Below are 25255 nucleotides of genomic sequence, written 5' to 3'. Positions count from 1 at the left end.
GAGACAGACACTTCCATTGAGCATACTGTGAGCCTAGATGCCTTGCAAAGTGGTTGGTGGTTTTTGTTTTTCAGTGTCTGTTTTATCGATATTTTTTGCCTTTGAATCATTCTATTGGGACATTCATTTTCAACAGGGTCAATCTTCAATTTGTACAGGTTTACCAAAAACTACTGATGCATCATTAGTCTTTCAAGTATGCTTTATTTAGTTTTACATGAATCTATATGCAGACAGACATTTTACACGTGCTATACTAGAAGCTATTTATTTTTGCTATAGAAATCTTCACAACTCATAATTTGGTTGTTTTTTAAACAGGCATTAAATATACACCCGTGTATTTCTTTGCGTTGAATGTTCAACAAACACTGTTGTGGTATAACTATTTACAACTTTTAAAATCGTAAACCAATTTCTGGTAAAAGATTTTCTATATTTTTGCATTGTCAATACTTCCTCTACAGGAGACGACCAGGACATTATTGTACAAGTCATTGCAAAATGCTCAGGACGAAGAGGTGGGAGATCTGCCTTCTTGTAAGTTTATGTATGTTTGTAAGAATGCTGCTGTATATGCAATAGCATCACATTTGCTTTGACAGATATACATTAAGAATAGTGGCATTTTGATTTAATTCACTGTGCAGTATGGGCTTGTCAATGAGCAACTTACTGAACAAGTTTGAAAACATTTCCTTTTTTTTTAAAAACATCATTTTATTTGTTTAGATTCATAAAGAACCTTTACAAAATACACCATCAGCACCATGTGAGACCATTATTAAAGCTTCAATTTATTGGTGCATTTAAAATACTCAATTCTGGGGGCGCTGTAACGCACGACCAAAATGGCTGTTTAAGGATAGAACTCTGCAGCCCGGCACCAATATGCAGCTACAATCCTGATATACAGGGTGCGAAACATAAAATACAAGTGCTGCCCAGCTCGCAGAACGTCCGTGCAACTGAATAGTGGAGTCCGACCCTCGCCAATCTTCCCGATGTGCCTCTGAAACCCTAGCAGCTGAGGCCGCAGATGCAAGGTGATTGGCCGTGCACCCTGCTCTCTCCCTGCAGCACACAACCGCTGGACTAGTTGGCACTGCACAGCGGCCGCCGGATAAACAACTGGTCCCTCACGTGTGATTGCGGCAGGAGTCGTGGGACGTTGGACCCTGGCGGCACCCCAGCACAAGACCTGCAGCGGGCTGCCCTCTATATGTCTGCATCCAGCTGATCCATACTGGGAGATATTAAAACTGAACTTGACAGACTCCGGGCACATGCAGACAGGGAATTGAAGTTCCTGGACAATCCAGGCATGGTAAAGTACGGCGAGGGTGAACGCCCTGGCAAGCAACTAGCCAGGATGGTGAGACAAGCAAAGCGCAATCACCATATCCCATTTGTGCAAGACATGCCTGGGACGCTGGTCCATACCACGCCAGAGGTGAACCAGGTATTCCACTCCTTTAACTCTACACTGTATGCCAACTCAGATGTGGTGATCCTCCCAGACATAGATACCTTCTTAGATAGCCTACCGTTATCTGTACTGTCTGATGAAGCCAGAGAAAACCTTGATCGCCCCATAACCCCTGAGGAAATAGCCCAAGCAATCAAAGCCCTTCCATCCGACAAGGCCCCTGGCACAGATGGCCTAGCAATGGAGTTCTTTAAACACTTCAAGTTCTGCATCACTCCCAAATTAACTGACCTATGGGAAGAGGCCTATACTTTAGGAATACTCCCTCCACACTGCACGAAGCAGTGATTACAATATTACTTAAACCTAACAAACCGCCTGAACAGTGTGGTTCTGATCGTCCCTTTCCCTCATAAACCCAAACTTATTGGCACTACGATTAGCCCCTTATATGAGGCACATTGTTCATCCGGACCAATCTGGCTTTGACCCAGGCCGATCTACGGGACTCAACCTGTGACGCCTTTTCAATATCCTGGCGCATGTCGGTCGGAAGACGCAGGCAGTCTCCACGGCCCTGGACATACAGAAGGCCTTTGAGCCAATTTATGTGGGTAGTTTTAGGTAAATGCAACTTTAGACCATATCATGGATGCCACTGTTATACACACAGCCCTCTGCCAGAGTTACTGTAAACCGAGTTCCCTCGGCCCCCATCAATATTCAGAGCGGGACCCGCCACGGTTGTCCACGGTCACCTCTATTGTTCGCCATAGTGATAGATGCGATTTGCTATAAACAGGCACATCGAGGGATCAGACTTTTAGGCAAACCTGAAATGATCTCATTGTATGCTGACAATGCTCTTCTATTTGTGCGTGATCCAGAGAAACATTTAGCCCCAATCATGCAAGATGTCCTTTCCTTTGGGACCTTATCCAGACTAAGTGTCAACTGCACCAAATATAAACTATTCGCACTTAGCAACACAACTATCGCCCAGCCAGATCTTATGGGATTCACCTGGTGTTCACTAGAAATTAAATACTGGGGGGGGGGGGGGGGGGGGGGTCATCGTGGCACACCACATTGCACCCCTCTGTGCCCGCAATTACGGTACATACCTGCCTCAATTAATTGCCATGCTACGTATCCGGGGGAAAATTCCACTCACAATAGCAGGCCGCGTGTCACTCCTTAAAATAATCATTCTCCCAAAAATGACTTATTATTTCCTAAACATACCGTTGTGGCCGGAACCTGCATTCTTTGATGCACTAAAGTTGGCGATCAATGACTATGTGGCACGCAGGTGCGGTTTGACACCCTGGGTGGCTGCCCAGGCACACTATGCAGCTGATGGGTTTGATAAGGGCTCAACATCCACACCTTCAAATTGAACGGCATACAGTCGGCATCCGCGATGTCCGCTCATTGATACTACCACCGCTGTAGAAAAACCCAGAGGTCAACAATCCAATCGCTAAAACAGATTAGGTTGGGGTAAGATTGGGAAAATGCTAGATAACTTGCACCCATACCACAGAGGCTTGCCATTGTGGAACCTCTTCCCATCCCTCCCGAAGATGAGCAAAATAGCAGTACGGCAGTGGGCGGCAGATGGATACATAGCTGCAGGCGATGTGTACAACACAAGATCCTTTGTAACGTTACAAGATCGACCAGGGCCCTTACGCAGGCAGTCATCATGCTGGCTGAAATATGCCGGACTCCGCCGAGCAGCCAAGAAAACATGGGCTGAGTTTCCAGTGCAGCCACCTGGCGAGCCACTGTTGGATACAATTGTTAAGCAAAGTTTGAATGCAGTACCCTCCAGGAACACTACAAACAACTATGACTACAGGTATAGGCAACCCAACCTTTGGTATAAGCTTGTACTATAAAGTTTTGGTAGCGTGTTGAGCAGCCAGGCTTATCTCAAGAGGGGAAATGTGCGCTGTAGTGGAGTTACTAAGATTCACAGTAACAGGTTTTCAAATAAACTCTTACACTCAAGTTTTCTTCTATAAACAATAATTTATCAGTAAGTTATAAAGCCTTTTTCAGAAGGGAGCAATAGAATAGTAACACAAATATACTTCAATACTGCACACGTTGAGTTCCTGAATCAGACAAGGCCCTTTTGGGATGGCCCCCAGACACAACCAACACCCACCCACAGGTGACTTCAGTAACAAGGTTGCTCGGGACATTAATACCTTACTGTTGGCATCCAGAATACTCTTAATAAGTTGGTAAAAAGGCAAAGATTATTAGAACACAAGAGAACAAATATTCCAAAGCAGTGCAGATACTTTTAGAGTTCACTAGAAGAGTCATTCAATTCAATAGGCTAAGCCAAAGCCAAAGCCAATGAGAAAAAGTCTTGGATAGGATAAAGCACCTCTGGTAAGTAATAGAAAAGTCTTTGCACAAGTTATTAGGAGTCTTTGATGAAAAGGATTATCAAATGTAGGGCCACAAGATGATTAGACTTGTGAGTTGTGGAAGTTACAAGCACTTCTAAAGTAATAGGTAAGTTCTCTTAGACTTGTTTTACAGTACCTTTGTAAAGAAGAAAAGATGCAGCTAATGAATTCTGTTCCAGTGCAGCTCTGCAGATCTTGCTGTTCCTGGGCCTCAGTCGTGGGGACAAGAGGGAGGACGTCGGGGGACTACTGCACTGGCAAACGGCAAACTTCATTTTCAGTGGCTGTTTCGCGTTTCAGCTCCTTGTGGTACAGCAAATGGCAATAAGCGCGGTTCCTGGCTATCGAGGTGGACTGTCCTTGCTTCTGGGGTCCCGCACTCTGCTGATGGGGCTCAGGCTTGGTCAGTCCTGTTTTGTGGGAGTCCGGAGGCTCTTCCAAAAGCTTTAGGCAAGCCTAAGAGTAACGTACACAATCTGGTGTCCCTCTCCCTGGCTATACGGTTCCTGCAGCAACTGTGAGGAAATTCAACCAGCTCCGAGATGGGTGTTCAGGTGGCTTACTTTGGAGTTGATTGGTCGCACCAACTCAAAAGGGAGAAGTCGTCCTTGCAGGGGCTTATCTGTCGATGCGAACTTGGAGATTCAGACCTGCAGCAGGGCTTCACCGGGCAAACCAACGGTCCAGGAGTTGCATCAGCCGTCCTCTTCAAGCTCTTCCGCAGACTCTGCCTTCCAAGCCAAAAGACTCGCCTTTTATTCAGTTCCCTCCCATTCATTCCAGTCTAGCTGTCACTCACCCAGCAGGGTGGCTGTCCTTGCCGGACGTTCAGCTAGCCAATCACCACAGAGTGCATTTGGGTCTCCTAGGAGACTAAGTACAGAAAGTGTCTGGCACCACCCTCACTTCCTGCCTACCCCAGAATCTTGGGCACCAGAGACTGGTTTCTCTCAGAAACCCTGCCAAAGGCGAAACGAACAAAGAGACGAAACCTGGTTTGGCACGCAGAGAAACTCTCTACAAGGACCTTCCCACAAAGACCTGGCGAAAAAAGAAGACCTGGCATCATTTTATCAAAGATGGCTGGACGTCATTTTGAAAGAGATAGCTCCCGTGGTAAATGCAAACCAAGGTAGTTCAAAACGAAACCACTGCCACCAGCCAGTCAAATGAGGAAAGGGTAACATAAAAAATGTTACATGAGCATTTAGACACAGGGGATACGAAGTAACCCCTCCAGCACTCTTTTAAGATAGGGTGTCCTGGGTCTAGCAAGTACAATGCTTAGTAAAGTTAATTTCACTTTACTGCTCTGGTAAACAGTAGTTGATCCCAGAGAAGGTATTTAAACCTTGGGAAATCAAGACTTCCCTGTGCCACTGCACTGAAGATGCTGTGTGACACAATGTACAAGATGATGCCTATGGAGTTTGTCAGACTCCATGACCAAAAGAAACAGAGGTAAAATGCACACAAAGATACATGAGAGAGTGGGAAAAAGGGTCTCTCTCTCCAGGTAAAAAAAAAAAATAAAGTCCTCAAAATCCAGCAAAGTGCAGGGCGTCTCCAAGGTAGAGGGAATTGGCACATTTTTGAGAATTCTCCCCAACAATCATGAAAGGAACCTCTGTGCAGGGTGGCCAGACTGTATGACCTGCTGCAAAGCCATGGCAACAAAACACTGGTGAAGCTCCATGGGGCCTGGGACAGAGACCTAGTCATAGACATTACTGACGAAGTCTGGGGATCCCTGTGCTTAGGAACCCGGGCTGTATCCCTAAACACCAGATCTCGGCTAATACAGGTTAGTATATGCAGATTCCACTACAACCAGGCTAGACTTCAACACTTCTCGTGTACTCATCCTGCCCTATGCCCCCGATGCCACATAGATGGACCGGGATACTTCCACTTGCTCTGGAGCTGCCCTAACCTGAGGGAATAATGAAAGAGGATTTGTGGTGATATGTCTGCTATGTTTAATTGTACCATTGAGCCTATCCCGTCAAACTGCCTGTTCTAAATATTTAGGCAATTACACTGTAGCTTTCATAGACTAGCAAGCCTATGTATACTATTCGCAATCCAATGTGTTCTACTGCTATGGTTGCGCCCCACCTACCCATCCGTGACAGTGGCTGCAGCTTGTTAAGTGGGCATCTGACCTGGATGAGTGCTGGTCCTCACTGCAGCCTGCAAACTGTAAACCCAGACATACGGACCCCCTTCCGTAATTACTTCCCCATCAACATGAACTGGGCATTGAGAACTCAACAGCCGATCAGCGACTCTCCCCCCTCCAATACTCTTTCGTCGGTACATACGCGCCCAGGTCTCTGCTCACAATAAACTGTCTTTAATGTTAATGACAACGATCAGAAAGCAATGGTATTACACCTGTTAATAATGCTATCTTTTTTTTATTTGTTGCAATGTCAAGCACTCAAAAAAAATTATATATATAATCCATTCCGTACCCAATCAGTTCATGTACTCATAAAATCCATCACAAGTTCATAATAAAATTCATGTGATTTCACGTACTCCTAATCCACAACAATTTCGTGATACAATTCATATTATAGAAAATCATGATCGAATACATATTGAAATACATGTTAAAATTGTCCTCAATTCATTTACTATGTACCTTGCCCTTTTAGTTTTTGGGATTGTCTGCCACTTAACTGGTCCCGCAGTACTAGGGGTACCGAATACAAAGAGCCAATAGTGTTATTTCTTTATTTTAGTCTTATTTAACGGTGTTCAGTCATAGTTTCGAAAAAAAAAGGATGAAATGCCCTTTTTTCGAAACCAGAAGGACCGGAAAAAAAAATGTGAATGCGGTTTTATTTATTTATATTTATTTTTTGTTTAGTATGCATACAAAAGTTTAAAGAAAACGGGGGTTGGTGGGGGCACTCCCCCATAAAAAAAAAAGCATTTGAAACTTTTTTTTGGGACTTTTTGCACTTTGTATTTCGAACAAGTCACCTACAACCTTATTTAACCATACTAAAATAACTGCAAAATGAATATAATGCCATGTGCACAGATGCCAAGTCTGTGTTTAAGCAAGAACACCAAAATTCGTTGCTTTTAATTGCGTCATAGCTTCCAACAAACTGACCCAACTTTGTCGTATACGCCGGGTCCCCTTCTTGGACACAATGTCAGTACATGTCTTGGTGTTGCCTTATACTCTTCTAGCCTGCACAAACGACAAAGTCGCTGTTCCGCCGTTAATCTAACTTTTGCACCCTGCAAGGCAGGCAATGGCAACAGGTTTGTGGGCAGTTTCAACATAATGTTCCAAACCGCCAGACTGGGGCACTTCAGAAGATAGCGTTGGTCTTAAAGTAACAGTGACTAATGCCCTGTACATATTTAAAATTGTGTAATGTTTGCAGGTGTGTGTGTCATTTCCCAGCCAGTCCCTCTGTTTCAACTTGTTTTTATATAGGACCTCCAGGGCCTCATGGCTTGCTCCCCGCTCGAAGTCTGGGGACCAATCTATGTTTGTGAAACACTCCTCATTTAGGGCAGCGTAGGCTTGATGGCTTCCCTTTCATACATCGAGCCCATGAGTTGCAGCAAATGACAAATAGGTTGGTTTCTTGATGTCATATATAGTATGCCCAGTTCTAATGTTAAATAGGCCATTGGCGTGGAGTGTGGCAAACGCAGGAGCCTCCTCCAGAATTGGCCCTCCACCACGTTTAGCCATGTCAGTCCCTCATGGCCAATGCATCAAGTTCACAGAGGATGACTGGCACAAACCTCCGCTTGTAGAGTTTTAGGATTCCTTCAAGCGAATACCTTGCCGTTTGCTTTGCAGATTTGTTAATCAAACATGTTAGTTGTCTAGCCTTTCTCTTTTTTCTCTCAACTATGGATCTGTGGGCCCCCGCCCATGCCCCCCCCGCCGCCAACTCCAGTCCGAGGTATAGGTAGCCATCGACATATTCCACCTTGTATGAGTCCATTTGCAGGCCGACACTACCCATCTTGCTTCCTGAGACCACGATAATTTTGGTCTTACCCATGTTAAAAGCTAGGTCATCTGTTTGGCATATTCGAACAGTATCTTGAATTTGTTTTTCACACCTCTTATTGTGCGGTCCAACAAGACAAGGTCGTTGGCGCACAATAGGCTAGCTATGTGTTTAGAGCAAATCTTGACTGGGCATCCAATAGCTTGGTGGGCAGATCAGCCAAGTACAAACAGAACAGCAAGGGTGCAAGATTAAACCCTTGTCTGACACCCCCATTTACTTCCACTGTGTTTGTCAAGAGACCCATACTGTTCAAATGCACTTTCAGACTGTTTCCAGAGTGGAGTTGGATCAGTATTACCAGTAGCCATTCTGGACAGCCCCATGTTTGTAGCTTTAGCCACAGACGTGCCCGATTAATGGTGTCAAAGGCCACGCTGAAGTCTACCCAGATGAAATATAGTGCAGGGTTGCCCTTTATTGCTGACTCACCAATTAGTGTGTCAAGCAACCTGATGTGTGGTTGCGGACCCTGGGAAAAAGCCGATCTGTGTGTAGTCCAGGATGATGTTTTCTTTTGCCAAGCCCTGTAAGGCTTGGAGCACAAAGCCAGAGAACAATTTACCTGTAACATCTAACAGAGTTTTTAATCTGTAGTTCTCCGGACTGTCTCCTTTTTTGAAAATTAGCAAGGTGATTGCCTTCAACCATGCTCCTGGAACTACACCACCTTCACACACCTTAGCAAATAGAATTTTCAGGACCGCTGCCCATGCACTGGGGTCATCTTTCAGTAAGGCATTTGACAATCCGCTTGGGCCCAAAAACATTTCTGCAATGTTGTGCCACTCACCAGGCATGTTTTATGGTCCAGTTATTCTCTACTCACACCCTCATTGAAATGAACTATTGATCTGTTTCGTTAACCATGTTCTATGCCGTAAGTATGCAACCAGCTCTTTGCATTTGTGCTTATTGGTTGTGATCATTCAAGTTTTTATCTTTGATTTACACGCAGTAGCTATCTCAATATTGTGTTTAGGTGTATGTACAACAGGTATTTATTAAAAATTATAATTCTGATGTCAAACATTTTACAAATTACAGAGTAGCATTCAACATTGTTAGTTGGAAAAATGTGCCTTATTTCCAGACTCCAACTAGAGTATAATATTATGAAATGAAATTGATTTTTTTACTTTTTGATTAACCTTCCAAGAATGATACTGTAACTGGCAGTCATCTTTACATAACCTACAAATACATACAAGGGGAAAGGGTTATATTAATAGCCTTTCTTTGAGCTTGTCCATGGTTAGGTTATGCAGTCATGTATGAAAGCCACATTATTACAAGCAAAAGTAATGACAAATGAAATGCATATTAACCTCACAGTTGCAACTATCAAAACATTTTGTATACTGCAATTATGCTTAGTGGTGTATAAGGAGTCTAATCCTAATTAGGGGGAACTCTGAAATCCAAGCTGCCAAGGTTACATTGAAATTCTCTCTTTATGTTGCAAACTTTAAATGTGTAGACCTTCACGTTATAGCAGTGTGTATGCCCCTTTAAAATTATAGTCTAGCCTTGCTATTGCTATTGTGTCTTTATCCAACCTGTGAAATGATTGTTTTTAAAGCAGGATGATAAGTGATCTAAAACATGCAACGATCAGGTCTAAAATGGATATCAATTTATTTTGTTTATAGTAAGTTCAATTCAGATTGTATATTAATTATTTTACATTAGCTATTGAATTGCACTGTCCCGTTTGTCATTCATTTTGTAATACTTTTCTAATTTTGTATGTATTGTGACGACTCACCCTTGGAGCGAAGCCACCCCCTGTGAGACTACGGAGGTGAACCCGCTAAGGGGCCTGAGCAAGCAGGATCTCACTGGGAGTGAATCCCCTCTAGGGAACAAGGATTCCCATTCCTATAAGGAACTCCCCTGTGAGGAATACTTTCTCTAGATATATGGGAGTAGAAAAGACTAAAAAGACTACTGTTACTTCTGTTTCGCATTCCAACTATTGATATTACTCCCATATCGTTGGCTCAAGGTAATGCGCAAATCCCTTTGAACATAGCATCTGATCAAACACAAATAGCCCCTTTGAAATACAGAAGCGAGAATAAAGACACGAAGAACCTTGAATGGCATGAGAAGACTATGTATAGGCGAGCCTCTAACGTGCGAACCTGGAGGGGCACAGCCATGCTATACGGCAGAGCCAGTGGTAGCATGGGGAACCCAAGAAGCAAGAAGCCGGAAAGCCGGCTCCGAGAAGGGCTACATTAGCAAGGAAAGCTGGGGAAGAATGCTGGCTTGACCACATTGCAGCCGTCGTGGACCTGGGAGCCGGGAAAAGACGCCAAGAACAGGGAACAATAGAGGAACGAATCTTCCGCTCTCAGTCCGTGGATCACAGAGAATGCAGAAATGGTCAGGAAGAGGAGAATGACAGACGCCATCTCACTGCAACACACCCAAAGGCAGAGAAGGTACCAGGGTTGCCCAGTGTGGAGGGAGGCAAGTGGAATAAAAAAAAGAGGAATAAGTAATACAAAGGAGCAGAGGGGCTGGACGATTCTTAAAGATATAAGAGACATTACCAGAAGGGAACCTGAAGTAATCAATATATACAAGGCACAATATTAGGGGAGAGAAAAGGTCCAAGGTGGTGGAAACAGACTAAGGGTGTAACCTCTCACAGTCAAGAATTTGACACATTTGGTTTATAGCAAGACTTGCACATTTTCCTGAGGAACGTACCTTAAAAAGAGACTTGAAAACTTTTCTTTTGTGAAATGTTAAGAACAAACATTTTGTCCTATGATCCGTAACTTGGGAGAGATCCAACTAACATTGGCTGGATGATGCAACAGCTGGGAGGCTATGGCTCATTTTTATGGTTTTTTTCTGAAGTGGTGGGGTCAGACAGTGTATAGGCTTTGGACCGAGGACTACCATTTGGTTTGGACAATTGTGAGCACCCTTAATTCAGTTTGTCCCCTGAGCTAAGTGGGATTTCCCTGCCTAAAAATAGGCATTTTCATTTTTTTTAGTTAAATAAAACCCTTGAAATGTTAACCTTGAGTCGGACTCTTGCTCTGCCTCCGCCATAGTACACATTGTTCTAAATACACATTTGTACATTAAAGTCTATTTCGCAGCTTTTAAGGATGACTTTTGACCATTGTGCCTAATGCACCACAGCCTCTTGAAATATCCCAGTTTTAATACACCAATTTATCCTCTGAAATAATAAGTACATAGACCCTGACCCCACAAGGTGAAGTGTGGAGGAAGTCAACAACCCTTGAATCTGAATACACATAATTGGAAGACAAGTGGCTTTTGAGCGAACCCAAGTAAACAGATTGCTGCCTGCTCAACATTTTAAAGATGATATAATGCAACACAGCTAAACGTTTTAACACTTGTGGAAAACCATAGGTACATTTAACCAGAAAAGTGGTTGGAAACAACCTAGATATCACAGGGAGCTGTACATTTTATTGGTCTGCTCAACCAATAGTTGGCAAAGTCCTGGAATGAAATGTACTTCGTTCTTGCACTCTGTTTAGTAGGCCTACCTTTACTAAGATCACGTTTTTGTACATTTTTGGGGCCCAGGTCTTTTTTCGAAATCCGCATACTACAAATATCAGCAAAATTTTGTATTCCCTGCTACACCTGATGCATGGAATCTAGAGCAGGTAGCACTTAACAGTGTTCTTTCCAAACTGTTAGGGAGAATTCTCTTATAAGGCTAATTTCCCAAACCTCGTGAGTCCCCCAGCAGCTTTGCTGGATTTTTGGTATTTTTTTTTCTCCTGCTAAGGGTGAGACTCTTTTCCTCCCGCTCCTAGGCATGATTTGAGGTATGTCTGACTTTGTATGTGCTTATGGGCTATGGGTTTTTTTTCTCCATAGGGTATCTATTTTTTTGTGTATGTGTTACACAGCATCCTCAGTGCAGTAACACAGGGGTGTCATAGTGCCCCCCAAACAGACTCCATACCCTGGGACTGATTACTGAGTCCCAGGGCATGTAAAGTCACCATTGACTTTCCTAGTCCTAAATTGTGAACAGAACCAGTACAAACCATCATCTTGTGGAAGTACTGGAAGGGGTTAATTATATTGCCCCTGGGTCTGTTTTCAAGGGGGCACTATCCAGTCCCCCCTTGTCGAGTTTCTGGCTGGTGGCAGTGGTTACCACGCAAACTATTCCACCGGAATATTCTCTGTGGGATTTTCCCATTGATTTTAAACGCACCACTTTTTGGTGCAATGTTAAAGATACCGCCGGTTTATCTATTTAATATTAAATCAACGGTTAGGTCTTTTTGCCAGAACGCTTTTATAAAATGACGTTCGTGTCCTTCTCTGTAACTCTAACCAAGGTCGAGTCCTTTGTTCCACTTTTTGGCAGGCTTCTCCACAGAAGCCCTCCAAATGGTGTCACTCTGTCTGGGTTCAACAGGATGTGTGGGGAGGGGAATTGGCACCCTGGACTGCGTTGCCTTAGACACTCTAGTCGCACTCTGTGCTGACAGTCTTTCACTATATTTCTATCCATCCTCCAACTGCCACGCCATCCCTCCTCCAACTTTCTAACCCTCTTGCCCCACACCCATTTCTCTCTACCCATGCTCCATCTGTCTTGGTCTCTACCCACTCCGCCCTCCATCTCTCGCTCTCTAGCCATCGTCTGTTCTATATCCCTCTGTCCCTTTGTCTCTCCCTCTGCTACCTCCAAACTATGTCTCTCCCTGTCTTTGTGGCCTCTCTAAAATTATATATTTAATTCTAAAACTAAATGAATAAAATGCTAAATTATATATCGTGTGATTGTTTTACTTATTGTGTGTATATTTTACTTTGTGTATTCACACTGTAGTCTAGAATAATACTGTGTGTTTATTGGCGAATGACTGCTTGCAAAATGTGAGCATGCAGAGACAAATATTCGTGCAGATGGTAAAACACTGTTGACCTGGTTGATTTTTCTCCCGAAAGCATACATGGGAATTTTAGGAGCATGTCACTCCACAAGACATACTATTCGCCTGCTAAGAACTTCAAATGAAGGATACATTTTAAAAAAGACTTTTTAATTATGCAGAGATAACATTTCACACTTATTCACCACAGACAACATTAAACGGAAGCTGCAAATGCCTACCAATTTATTTCAAACATAATTATGAAATAGCACAAAAGTGGGAAAACAGAAGATGATTAGACATTTATTGGTATTGAAAGGTAGTATGCATTTAAAAGTAGCTTTTTTTTTTTAAAATAGCAACCATTGAGTACAATTATAGTTGATGGCACCCCACACAAGCTATAACCACTGCTACTGTCAATAGAAAGTAGTCGATGTAATACATTTTTTAAAGAGCCTGGACACCCCACCACCCACCTCTGGGAAATGATTTGGAACCCGATAGTGTGTCTATTCAGATATTTTGAAGCGGCCTGGAAAAATATTTATACGTGGCCCAATATTAAAAATGTTATGCATTAGTTCCCAGTTGTCCATTATGTGTGCCTGCCCTGGCATTTACATTCCTCACAACGGTCTCCATAATCATGTGAATTTACCACTTATTAATCATTACTATAATATGGGACAATTGTGCTGGACTGGTGTGCCCTTTTGCTGTACCAATTATCTGAATCAGCACAGCTACTCAAAGATTGTTTCAAGAAGATTTTAAATACAAGTCAACGAACGCGCCTTTCATCAGATGTCAACAGCACAGTGTAAGGCTAACTGGTACTGCACATACTTCCCAAGAACCGCCCCTCAACCCTTTAGCGAACACAAACATTTGCGGTATATGCATTTGCCAGTCAATGGAACACTGGGATTTCAAAGGAACTATTTTAAGAGCATAATTGGGATCTTTGATTTACAGTTTGCATAGTAAACATGAAAAACCCAAGGATTTGTGATAAAACAAAATCAAGAAAAAAACATATCAATTGTGAAAAATGGCGAAAATAATTGCTTCATCTGACAATTTGTCACAGGGTTGATTTTCAATAGCAAAAACATCTTATTGACGAGTGCTCTGTTTTTGTAGAGATGACCATATACCACTCGAATAAAAAACATACTGATATGACATGCATTACATACTGTAATAGCATGTCTGATGATTGTATCTGCTTAGTTTCACATGCTGTGCATATAGTCCGACATCCAGTGGTAACCACAGAGTATTGCATTTCGTCTTTCGAGGATCGAAAGGGGACGTCAACATGGGGGTGTCTAACACTATTTCTAAAGTGATGTGTAGTGTACCCAAAGTCCCTCACTATTTCGGACTATATGCACAGCATGTGATTCTAAGCAGATTAAAAAGCATCAGAAACTATAGCTATATGCTCCATGCCTTTTAGTGATGATTGGGGTTTACCACATCTATGCCGCCTAAGAAAGAATGAACTTTTGTCACAGCTTAACTTATTCTGTTCTCCGCTTTGCTTATTAGAGTGCATCCCTGAGATTTTAAATGCAATTTGCACTTGTGGGCCATGTATGTTCGGTCTGCACTAATACATATAAACCGAAGGCGTGGCTAATGCTGGTTTTCTGCCTTGAACCACTGTCCACTTCCTCCAAATAAATCTCCAACCTCTTCCTGCCTAAGATTAGGACCTCCTCCCTCTCTCCACCCGTCTTCCAACTCCCTCCTTCCTCTTCAGTCACGTCTCCTACTCTTTACTCTACCTGGTGCTTTCTGGCTCACTTTACACATCTCATTCCTGTCGACCTCTATTCAAACTTCCTCACTGTGGTTTTCCGGGCCTCATGCTGGGATTCGGGCAATGAGGGTCTTATTGGAGAACCAAGACCATCAACCCCAGAAAGAATGGTAGCAACTGGGACCTCCCCATACCTCTGTATGCCTATTAGCGTTTGCATTGCTTGCAGTCCAGCAGCTCCACGGGTTGAGAATGTTAATGGGGGACTTGACATCTTTGAATCAGGGAGCCCTGTCATGGTTTCCTGAATCCCTTGAGGGGCACTTTCGCTCACCATCAGTAGGATGCAATCTGGTGAACACTATAGACAACTAGATCCAATGCCCCTAAAGAAATCCATTATATGGACAGGGTGCCTGTGAAAACAAAAAATGTCATGGGCTTACCTTTAAATTGTCAAGTGACGATGGAAATGGGTGCTTAAGTACCTTGTATAACCATCCAAGTCTTAAGTAACGGGACCTAAGAGAAAGGTGAATGAAGTGCAAATATGCCACATGGGTTCGTCTGAGACTCATGGCATAAAGAGTGCTATTCCATACTGGTGAAGCACTGCTTGCACGAGAGGCCTGTGGGGTTACAAGTACATAAGGAAAGCATAGGTTTCCCAAATGGCTAAATGAAAGTGTTGTGCGCTGGAAAGGTGATGGAGAGCACCCGTCTTGTCCAAGGTGGATACTATTGGTTGAAGACTATATCCATGCGTATTTCAGGTGACATGCATGGTTGTGGCCTTGAATGCCCACCGGCTGCTGTGCATACGGCTAGGATGGCATTACTTTGTGGTCAAGGTTCTAAGTTAAATTCTTCAGTTGCCATTTTTTATTCGGTATAAAATATTTGAATGTCGGCTAAACTATCAGGATACTTACAGCTTGTCCATTGGCTTCATAAAGTGGGCATTTTTGCTTTATTTTGGCCAACTCCATATTTACTTGTTTACTGATTACTGCCATTGGGTTTCCACCTGCAAAACAATACAAACAAATAGCATTAATGTAATTGTGAACTAATAAATCTGCTGTTATCCTATGCATTTTCGAAATCATAGTTATTCTCACTATCAAATATGTATATGAACAGAAGTACCAGTAACTAAAAGAATTAGCAAAGTTCTTTCTTGTTAACTTGATAATCACTGGACACTTTAAAATGCTATATCAAGACCAGAGGATAGTTTTGCTTTCTTTTCAATATAAAAGCTCAATCAGCACACATTTAAAGAAAATGAACTACATTAGCTCCGGGCAGAAAAGCATCACTGATCAACTGATAAGGAGGTGTAATGCTCCTAGCATGGACTTATTTCCCAAATCAAGCATACCTGGTTGGCAACTTCCGATTTAAGCAGACGCACTGTATGCGTCACTGACCAAACTTCCAGACCATTCAGGCAGCACTCTAAGCAAGAGCTGGTGCTGAGGGGCTACTTTCATCGGCAGCCACTTTATGTGCTGTTACAATTGGCTGAAGCACGCTCTGCTTCTTCAGTCAAATGATGCTGCTTGTTAAATCAAATGGAAAACGGGGAGTGGGGGGCATGCAGACACATGGAGAGCCAAACTCATTCGTTGCCAATGAACAAGGTGCTCTTAGGGCAGTCAGACAGATTTGTAGCTCAATGTGCAAGGGCAAAAATCAATATATTAAAAATAAAAAGGGTGAAGAAATAAGCCTCTTTCAGTGATCGAGCACTCAGAGGCAGGATACACCAGTGTGCAAGTCCTAACAGCGTGGCATAGAGTCATGCAGTATATTCTGCCCAGAGTGGTCCAAAGAGGAAGGGCAGTACGAGCAAGACCTGGCCCTCACCCTAAATTTCAATAATTCAAGGCTCCTCACTGGAGAGAACAAAGGGGGGGGGGGCGGATATGCTTTCCCCAATTCAGGTAAGGCTTGATAATGTAGGGGCACACATGAAGGGGAGGAGCACACTGCAGGGAGCATGAAAAAGACGTAGGAGGTACCAAACAATTGCACAAGGCCACTTAGACCCAGGCACGGCTTGAAGCACATGGTAGTAAAGTGGTCCATCTACTGTGTAGTTGTCCAACACCTTTGACAGATTGCAAGACTCATTTAAAATAAAAAAAAGGTTATGCACCTGGAGAGACCCCTCACATACAGAAGTAGGGGAAGAGTGCAAGGAGGATGAGGACGTTTCAAGTGCAAGCCAGGGGACAGACTAATCTCCAGGCCACCCGGGAAATCGGGTTCGGCAGTCCACACATAGGGGCGATGAGACAAGCCCTTCCAGATACCTCCAAGAAAGCACAAGACGCAACAAAGGTAATGTTAGACTCGATGAGTGAATACAGCCCAAAACAGACAGGTTGCCAAGAGTAGCGGAATACCTCATGACAAGACTGGAAAAGGCCCTCTATAACGAGGCACAGGGGAAGGATGCCTCCAGGGTGCGTGCCCTACACCAGAGATCACTGGAGGTGTTTGCACAGCCCCAGAGGTGGATGCCAAGATAATCCTCTTTCTAGGCAATAACGTGAAGGATCCAAAGTAGAGGCTTGACCATGCTCAAGTGGAATGATAAGAAACTGTTGAACCTGACAGAGCGACTGGTCGAAACCTTGTGTGAAAGGCAACTGATGAGGGGTTCCCAGTAGATCCTCAGGTGCTCATGGGATGTGCACAACAGGAAGTTTGCTTCTTGGGGAATCCCAACTGTGCCTTATTGCCAGAGGAGCAAGGCCCACCTTATCAAAATGGAAACTCAACTGGGTGAACTTTCCACTTCGAAAGCCATTCTGGCAGCACAAGGACTTACATTTGGGGAATTAATTTTAAGAACGATGGACACATTTGTTAGAAATTACATAGCAGTCAATTAAAAGGGTGTTCTTCGCTAGGGTTTTTGTTCAGGCCAGAAGAGGGAGGAATCACTTTTCAGGGTAACGTTGGCCCAATGGTGCCAGAAAAGAAGAGCAATCTGGCAATATTGGTAGGAGCAGAAAACTGACCCACTTCTTCACCAGGGGCTGAAGCAATAGACGTCACTCTGCAAGAAGAGCTCCCAGGACTGGTCTCATCCCCTTGCTGCCTCAGACGGTTGATACGGAGAAATGATAAACTGATGGAACTGATGATTAAAATGACTGCAGACATTGCTGATATTAAAGCCACTCTTGTGGCTTCTGACGAGAGATACAATGAACTGTCAGGAAAATGTAAGAACATGGAAGGCCATCTAACAGTAAGTGATGATTCCCAGAAGATGTCTATGCAGATAAGGGATCTACAAGCTCAAGTGGAACAGCTGACTTAAGTGCTCTGAACAAGAGAATTTCTCTAGGAGGAGTAACATCCGGGTGGCTGGCTTTCCAGAGAATATTGAGCAAGGCTCTCCTGCAGCCTTTTTGGAAAGAGCTTTGTTTAAACTGCTTGAGCTTGATCCCAAGACTCCTTTGGAGATTGAGAGGGCTCATAGATCCTTGGGCCTTAATCCAGGTCCAGGGTAAAGGCCACAGAACTTCATCATAACATTTCTAAGGTTCCCTGTGCGTGAATTGGTGCTGAGACAGGCAAGGGAGAAAAGTGATCTGTTTTGGGGAGCTCACAAAATTATGATTTTGGGTGATCTCAGTCAGGATGTGCTGGAAAAAAAGAAGAGCTTTTGCAACAGCGAAGGAGAAGGCAAGGGGTAAACATCTGAAGTACTACATGATTTACCCAGCACCAATGAGGTTGGTATTTGATGGAACAGTGTACTCTTTCTTGGATCATAAAAGTGCTGAGGCTTTTCTCACCAACTCGGACAATCAACCTATGGAGGAAGCACCGGCTGAAAGTCCAGGTTTAACTTCAACCTCAAAGAAGAAAAATAACTATTGGATTCTCTTTCTTGATTTGCTTCAGTTATTTAGGATTTTTGACTTCATCCCTTTGTTATATTTATTTTTTAATCTCAATTATAGGGGTTTTTGAGTTTGCATCATTATTGTCGATTTAAATGTTGCACGTGTATTCATATTGACTTTGCTTTGTTTTGAATGCGGCACGCAATTACAATTGTAATGGGATTCGAAGGATGGACCTACGCAACGTGCCATGCGTGCAAGGTTTACCTTCATACTTTAGAAAGAACTAATACAAATGCCCGGATTCTGATTGATTTATCCTGAAATGGAGGACATGTAACATAACAATGCTGCGTTCTGCTGATTCTTGGTACTCAACAGCGTGGACTGGATGGCAACAGTGGCGGTGAGCGACAGTACTTAACTTAATCAATGCTGGATCAATGCACGGTTTTGGTGTATTGAAGCTGGCGCTGATGCAAATAACAGTGCGGTCCGGCTCAAAATACAGTAAATACTGATTAAGGGTACGGCGTTCACAGGGCACATCCCTCATGCTCATTCAGGAACATGGTGCATTGAATCATTTGGCTTTATTGTTGAAAGCAGTGAATTTGCAATCAGATCTTTACAGATGATACACTGCATCTCTTTTCTTTATGGGCACACTCATTCACGTTGGCATAAATGAATACTATTTGACCATTTTACAATACGAAGTAATAAGCATATATTAAAAATATGGAGTCATGTTAGAAAATATGATGCTGAGACAGACGGCATGTTCTGCTCATTATCAGACAGACATGAACCCACCGAATATTCAAGAGTTGGCACTTCAGTAGGTACCTTTTGTTCCTGAGCAGGTGGGAATAAACTGCTTGGTGTCTGATTGCTTACAAATGGATTTTGGACCTAAGAAAAGAAAGATTGCTTGGATATGACACCCTTGGGTTCATAGGAACTGGGGTTATTAATGATAATTGAGGCCTGTTCAAGGAGCTTACCTTATCCATGTGCCTAGATTTCGGGAACTTTCCCAGTTTGTCTGTAAAGCCAGTGATTCAATGCACGCCTGTCAACGTGTTAAACTTGCTGCATTGGGATGTCATATTGCAAAGTAGGGTCTGTTTGCAAGTGGATTTTAAAGATGACAAGGAGAAGCTACATTCAACAGTCTGAGTGTATAGAATTTTAATACTTTACTAATGTCTAACTGAATGTTGACATACCTCGATATGGATGGATGTATGCGTCTTCTTTATGAGATGGCGAAAGTTTTCTTCTCGTATATTGGGTGTGAATGGAATATATTTGAAGAATATATTTCTATACTGAAATTAATTTTATGCCGATATGCTGCAAGATGAACGGGGAGTTGAGGTATATAGATTGGTGCATGTTATTGCCCAGTACCTGGATTTAATGTAATCGGTTAATATAATTCGACCTCATATGGAGCAGAGTGTGGAAGTTTCATTTTATTGCAAGTTTAGTTTATGCCAATGTGTTCACTGACAGGAGTAAAAAGACTATTTTATTGATACTATGTATGAGAGATGAATGGTTACATGAATAGATGCACGTGTCATTCCTATGGGGATGGGGGGTTGAGTGGACCAATATGTTCATGGAATTTATGGAGAAGATGTGAAGGGTGATTTTATAATAAGTCATTTACATAATAACTAGGGTGTTAAGGGTAAGTGGGGCCAGGTTTTCGATTGTGTTATTTAGATGGCTTAGGCATGGTTTATATGGATTTAAATGGTTGATATACTATTGTAGGTAACACTTATTTTAGTACTAGAACTAGGTAGACCAAGTTATTCAACATATTTATTATATGATGGCAAGTACAACCTTGATGGGATAGGGTTGGAATGCCGATTGTTTACAGTGATTTGTAATTTAGTAATACCTAGAGGATCTGCTCAAGGTTCTATCTTTTTATTATTTATCTGATGTTTTTGTATTATGTATTGTGAATGTGTCGTTTTTGTATCCGTTATGTGTGACTTGTATGTTCTGAGATCTTGCTTGGTTTTTAGCTTTTGGACTATGTGGATTTGAAGAAACGTGATTAGTCAATGGATGGAATTGGAGTACAGAATACCATGCCGTTTGTGGCAGAGATATAAAGTGTTAGTCTAATGTAATGCTTGCTTAGTGAAGATGGGAGTGGAAAGTCTGAAGACAGTGACTTGGAATGTAAAAGGTTTGAAATGTCCTAGGAAATGGAGGAAGGTTATGGCACGATTATGGAGGACCAAGGCTGACATGGTTTATTTGCAAAAGAAACACTTAATTGATGAAACAAGGCAATGGCTGACCAATTCTAAATATAACAAAGATGTATCCAATTATCACTCAACGAATTCTAGAGGAGTGAGTATTTTGTTTAGGAAGGAATTGCAAGAGGAGGTGAGGATTGATGCGGAAGGATGTATGATTTTTGCTGATATAATCTATAGGGAAAGGATAATTACATTGGGTTGCATGTATGGACCTTGTACTTCTGGTAAAGGCCTCTGAGAATATTTCTGAAGTTTTGAATGAAATGCAAGGTGAAACATTCATTTTGGGGGTCGATTTCAATTGCATTCGGAATTCTAAGTTAGAATTAGTTCATGTAGATGTACTGATGTGAATACTTGGAATACTTGGGAATTTGATCACTTTCTTGAAAAGTATGGAATGATTGATATATATGGAGGGAGCTGCATCCTTTAGTCAAAGAATTAACATTCTTTTCTCTGGTGCATGAAATCTTTCACCAGATTAGATTAGATCTTGATCAGCAAGGCAATGTTGGATAAAACTCTAGATGTTAATATTGGGGAGAGGGACATTTCTGATCATGCACCAGTGGATCTTTTTTTGGTTATTATTAAGTTTATTGAAGTTTACATAAAACCATGTTGAACATCACATTTTTCAACGTATAACTTAGAATTCATCACAAACATTTATCACAAATTCTACCACCCCCAACTCTAGCAGTAATTAATATAAATCAATCCAAACCATCATTACAAGTCATCCAAAAATCTACCCCACGTTTGATCAAACAATTTCATTTTTTTGTTTCTGCGAAGAACAATCTTCTCAATTCTGGAAACCTGCCGCAAGTCCTCCACCCACTCCGAAAAGGTTGGGGTCTCATCACATTTCCATTTCCTCAAAACAATTTTCTTCGCCGAGTTTGCAGCACTGAAAAACCAGCATTTCAGTGGGTGAGTTCTTCCACCTTATCATCCTCACCCAAGATGACAGTATTGTAGTCAGTCTTCTTGCAACAATAAAACCTCATTAATCTTCTCAGAAACTTTCATCCAAAATGTCCTTAATTCATAACAATCCCAGATCATGTGCTCAAAAGAGCCAATTGCATGTTTACACCTCCAACAAGCCTCAGAATCAATCATTCCTCTCGCATGAAGTCTTTGGGGAGTCCAAAATACCCTTTTAAGAATTTTGATTTGTCGGCTTTGCTCTCCCAGATTAATGGAAGTCAGAGTTACATTTCTACAAATATACCGCCATCTGTCCTCAGACATATCTGAGCCAAGTATCTCGGACCACTTAGGTAACAATCCCTCTGCTGGTGCATGACATTGGCCCCGATTTTTATAAACCCTAGACGCCATGCCAACTCCTGCCTTATATTCTGACAACCAAGTCTGCCATCCATCCACTGCCATCAACAGCACATTTCACAGTAGTTTCCTCAATTTCCTGTATTCTCCCATTCTGCAGTCTCCGAGATCCTTAACTCGTGCAAGTCTTTTATAACTGATCCATTTGCCGTCTTCAAACAAATCACTCAGCCACATTACCCCACTCAGGAGCTAGTTCAACCGCAGTAGCGGCCTCCCATTCAACAGTATTCCTGGATTCAACCAGATTGGGATAAAATCATCATCACATACTTAGCGCTTACTCTTCTTCCACAACTCCTTCCAACAAGTTCTCAGAAATTTTGTTGGCGGAAATGACTGATATCCAGAACCATCCACCGTGGACAGTATAGCCCTAGGCGGTAATGGAGATGAACGACTTCATTCCGCCAACGTCCAGACATCATTTGAATTTTCAATAAATGGAACCAAATGTCTGGCTCCAAATGACAATTTTCAAAGTCTGGAACCCCTAAACCTCCACAGTCCTGGGGTAGCTGCAATTTCCACAATTTAAGGCGTGGTTGCTTATTCTCCCAGAGAAAAGATTGGATTAAACTCAATTTTCTTCCAAAAGCTCTTTTTAACGTTCAAGGGGAGCATACCAAGCACATAATTGATACGTGGTGTTGATGTCATTTTGATGGCACTCTCCCCCAAAGACTCAATTTAAGTTCACTCCATCTCTTCAAATCAAGCTCCAAGGACTGAATCACATTAGTAAGGTTGACATCCATAATTTGAGACATTTGTCAACCAAATCCCAAGGTATTTCATCTTAATCCGACACCACTTGAAGGCAAAACTCCTCATTTTCAAAATAGTGCATGCGGTTGATGCTGGTAGTGCTTCCGATTTGGCCCAATTGATTTTATATCCAGATATTTTGTGGAATACACCAATGAACTCAATCAGTACAGGGATGGAGTTCTCCACATTCTGAACCACCAATAACATGTCATCTGCATACAGCCAAACTTTTTGATTGACTGCACCATAATGAACACCTCCAATTCTCTCCTCCTCTCTAATCCTCACCGCCAACAATTCCATAGCAATTACAAACAGGACGGCGACAATGGACAGCCTTATCTCGTGCCTCTTTCAAGTTCAAAAATATCAGAGCACATGCCATTAGTCCGAACACATGCAGTAGGGTGTGAATACAGCAGTCTTATCCATCCGATCAGGTTTTCCCCAAATCCAAATCCTTCCAAGGCACTTAAAAGATATTTCCACTCAATACGATCGAAAGCCTTTTCAGCATCCAATGATAATGTTACCACATCATTCTGATGCTCCCTACTTTCAAATAGAGTCAGCAACAGTCTTCCCATATTATCTGATGCATGTCTTCCTTTCACAAAACCAGACTGACCTTCATCTATAATCTCCAGCAGAGGAGTTTCAATCCTCAAGGCCAATGCTCTGGCTAAAATCTTGTTGTCAGTGTTCAGTAAGCTGATTGGCCGGTAGCTGCCCGTCTTAACTGGTGGTTGTCCCTCCTTCAGAAAAACAGATCGAAGCGTGCCTTGTTAAAACTGGAAGACACCCAACGCGCAGCATTTCCAACATAAGTTCAAAAACCTCTTCTGGAAATATTTTATAAAGTTCTGCTGGCAGTCCATCTGGACCCGGACATTTCCCAGAGTTCAATGCACAAGCTGCTGTCCTGAGATCCTCCACACTCAACTCTCTTTCCATGCATTTCAAAGACTCTGAACTTATTTTCTTCAAATGACAGTCCTCAATGAATTGACAAATCTCAGTCTCAGATAAATTGGTTTCTGAAGAATATAGGGTTTGGTAATATGACCGAAACGTTGCATTAATTTCCACAGGATCAAAAGTCACCATCCCATCATGTTTCTCTATGGCAGTAACAGTTCTATCATTTTCCATGACTCTCAACCGATGAGCAAGAAGCCAATCACATTGTTCACCTTTTTCAAAGTAGTTGCTCTTGGTACTAAAAAGTAGCCACTCCGCCTTCGTAGAGTACAAATCTTCCAATTGTTCTTTTTTCAGTTTGTGTTCTCAAAGTATCACTTGAAAAGTTTTGCATATTACCCCTTTCAAGACCCTGAATTTCATCATTGAGCTTTTTCATTTCCGCATCTCTCAAATTCTTTTTCTTGCTTGACAATCCAATCAGCATACCGCTCATATATGACTTAAAGGCTTCCCACACAGACTCCACCCTGACTTCTCCATTCCAGTTCTTAGTTACGAAGAATCTTGCCTCTTGAACTATCTTATCGACAATTTCCTCATCGTCTAGAAGTGTGACATTCATCCGCCATGCGTTAGACTTTGGAACAGGGAAGGCCAATTGCAAGTCTATGGAAATCGGAGCATGATCCGAAATCAGTAATGCTTTGATGTCTCCCCTTTGGAATGATTGCATGCAGAGGCCAGAAGTCAGAAGGAGGTCATTCCTTGAGTAAACATTATGTCTTGCAGAGAAGGATGTATATTGTCTCGTTGAAGGGTTCTGCAATCTCCATACATCTGAGAGGTTCCATTCAGCCATTAGCCTTTTCAATGCTGTCCTTTTCAGATTATTAGCACTATCTATTGCCTCCATACTTTTATCAAGTTCCAGAAAAACATTAAAGTCCCGTCCCACAATAACATTACTTACATGCATATTCTGTAAAAACTGTGCTAGAGAGAAAAAAACTACCATCACCCCCATTTGGAGCATATATGTTGCAGAAACAATACGGAACATCTTGAATATCTGCGGTGACGCAGACAATCCTCCCTTCTGCATCCTTCGCACATTGCATTTCAGTGATCGGCAAGTTCCTGTTAAACAGAATACACACACCTCTAGAACTAGTAGTGAAAGACTAGCAGTAAGCATGACCAACCCACTCCTTTTTCCATTTATCTATATCTGCGTCTAACAGATGAGTCTCCTGAAGCATTGCAATATCTACTCCCATCTCCTCCAGTTTAGTCAAAATCACTTTCCTCTTGGTAGCACAATTAGCTCCATTCACATTCCAAGATACCACCCTCAAATCCCTCATGTAATTGTAAGACATGAGTGAATCTCGTTTCACAATCCTTTGATGAATTCACATAACACAACACAACCTAAACCTATAAC

General features: G+C 42.4%; 1 protein-coding gene across 2 annotated transcripts in view; it reads right to left on the bottom strand.

Annotated features, from left to right (window-relative positions):
• The window catches only part of KDM1A (lysine demethylase 1A), a 1518024-nt gene that overhangs the window by 1078714 nt on the left and 414055 nt on the right, over positions 1 to 25255 (bottom strand). For both annotated transcript variants that reach the window (XM_069622738.1, XM_069622739.1), the window contains exon 8: positions 15518 to 15612. In XM_069622738.1, coding sequence (XP_069478839.1) covers positions 15518 to 15612 — 95 coding nt within the window. The remainder of the gene's footprint in view (positions 1 to 15517; positions 15613 to 25255) is intronic.

This window comes from Ambystoma mexicanum, chromosome 11 (genome assembly GCF_040938575.1).
Source record: "Ambystoma mexicanum isolate Mex_15411 chromosome 11, UKY_AmexF1_1, whole genome shotgun sequence".
NCBI lineage: Eukaryota > Metazoa > Chordata > Amphibia > Caudata > Ambystomatidae > Ambystoma > Ambystoma mexicanum.
The sequence above is the reverse complement of the archived record's forward strand: the minus strand, read 5'-3'. Positions and strand labels throughout refer to the sequence as shown.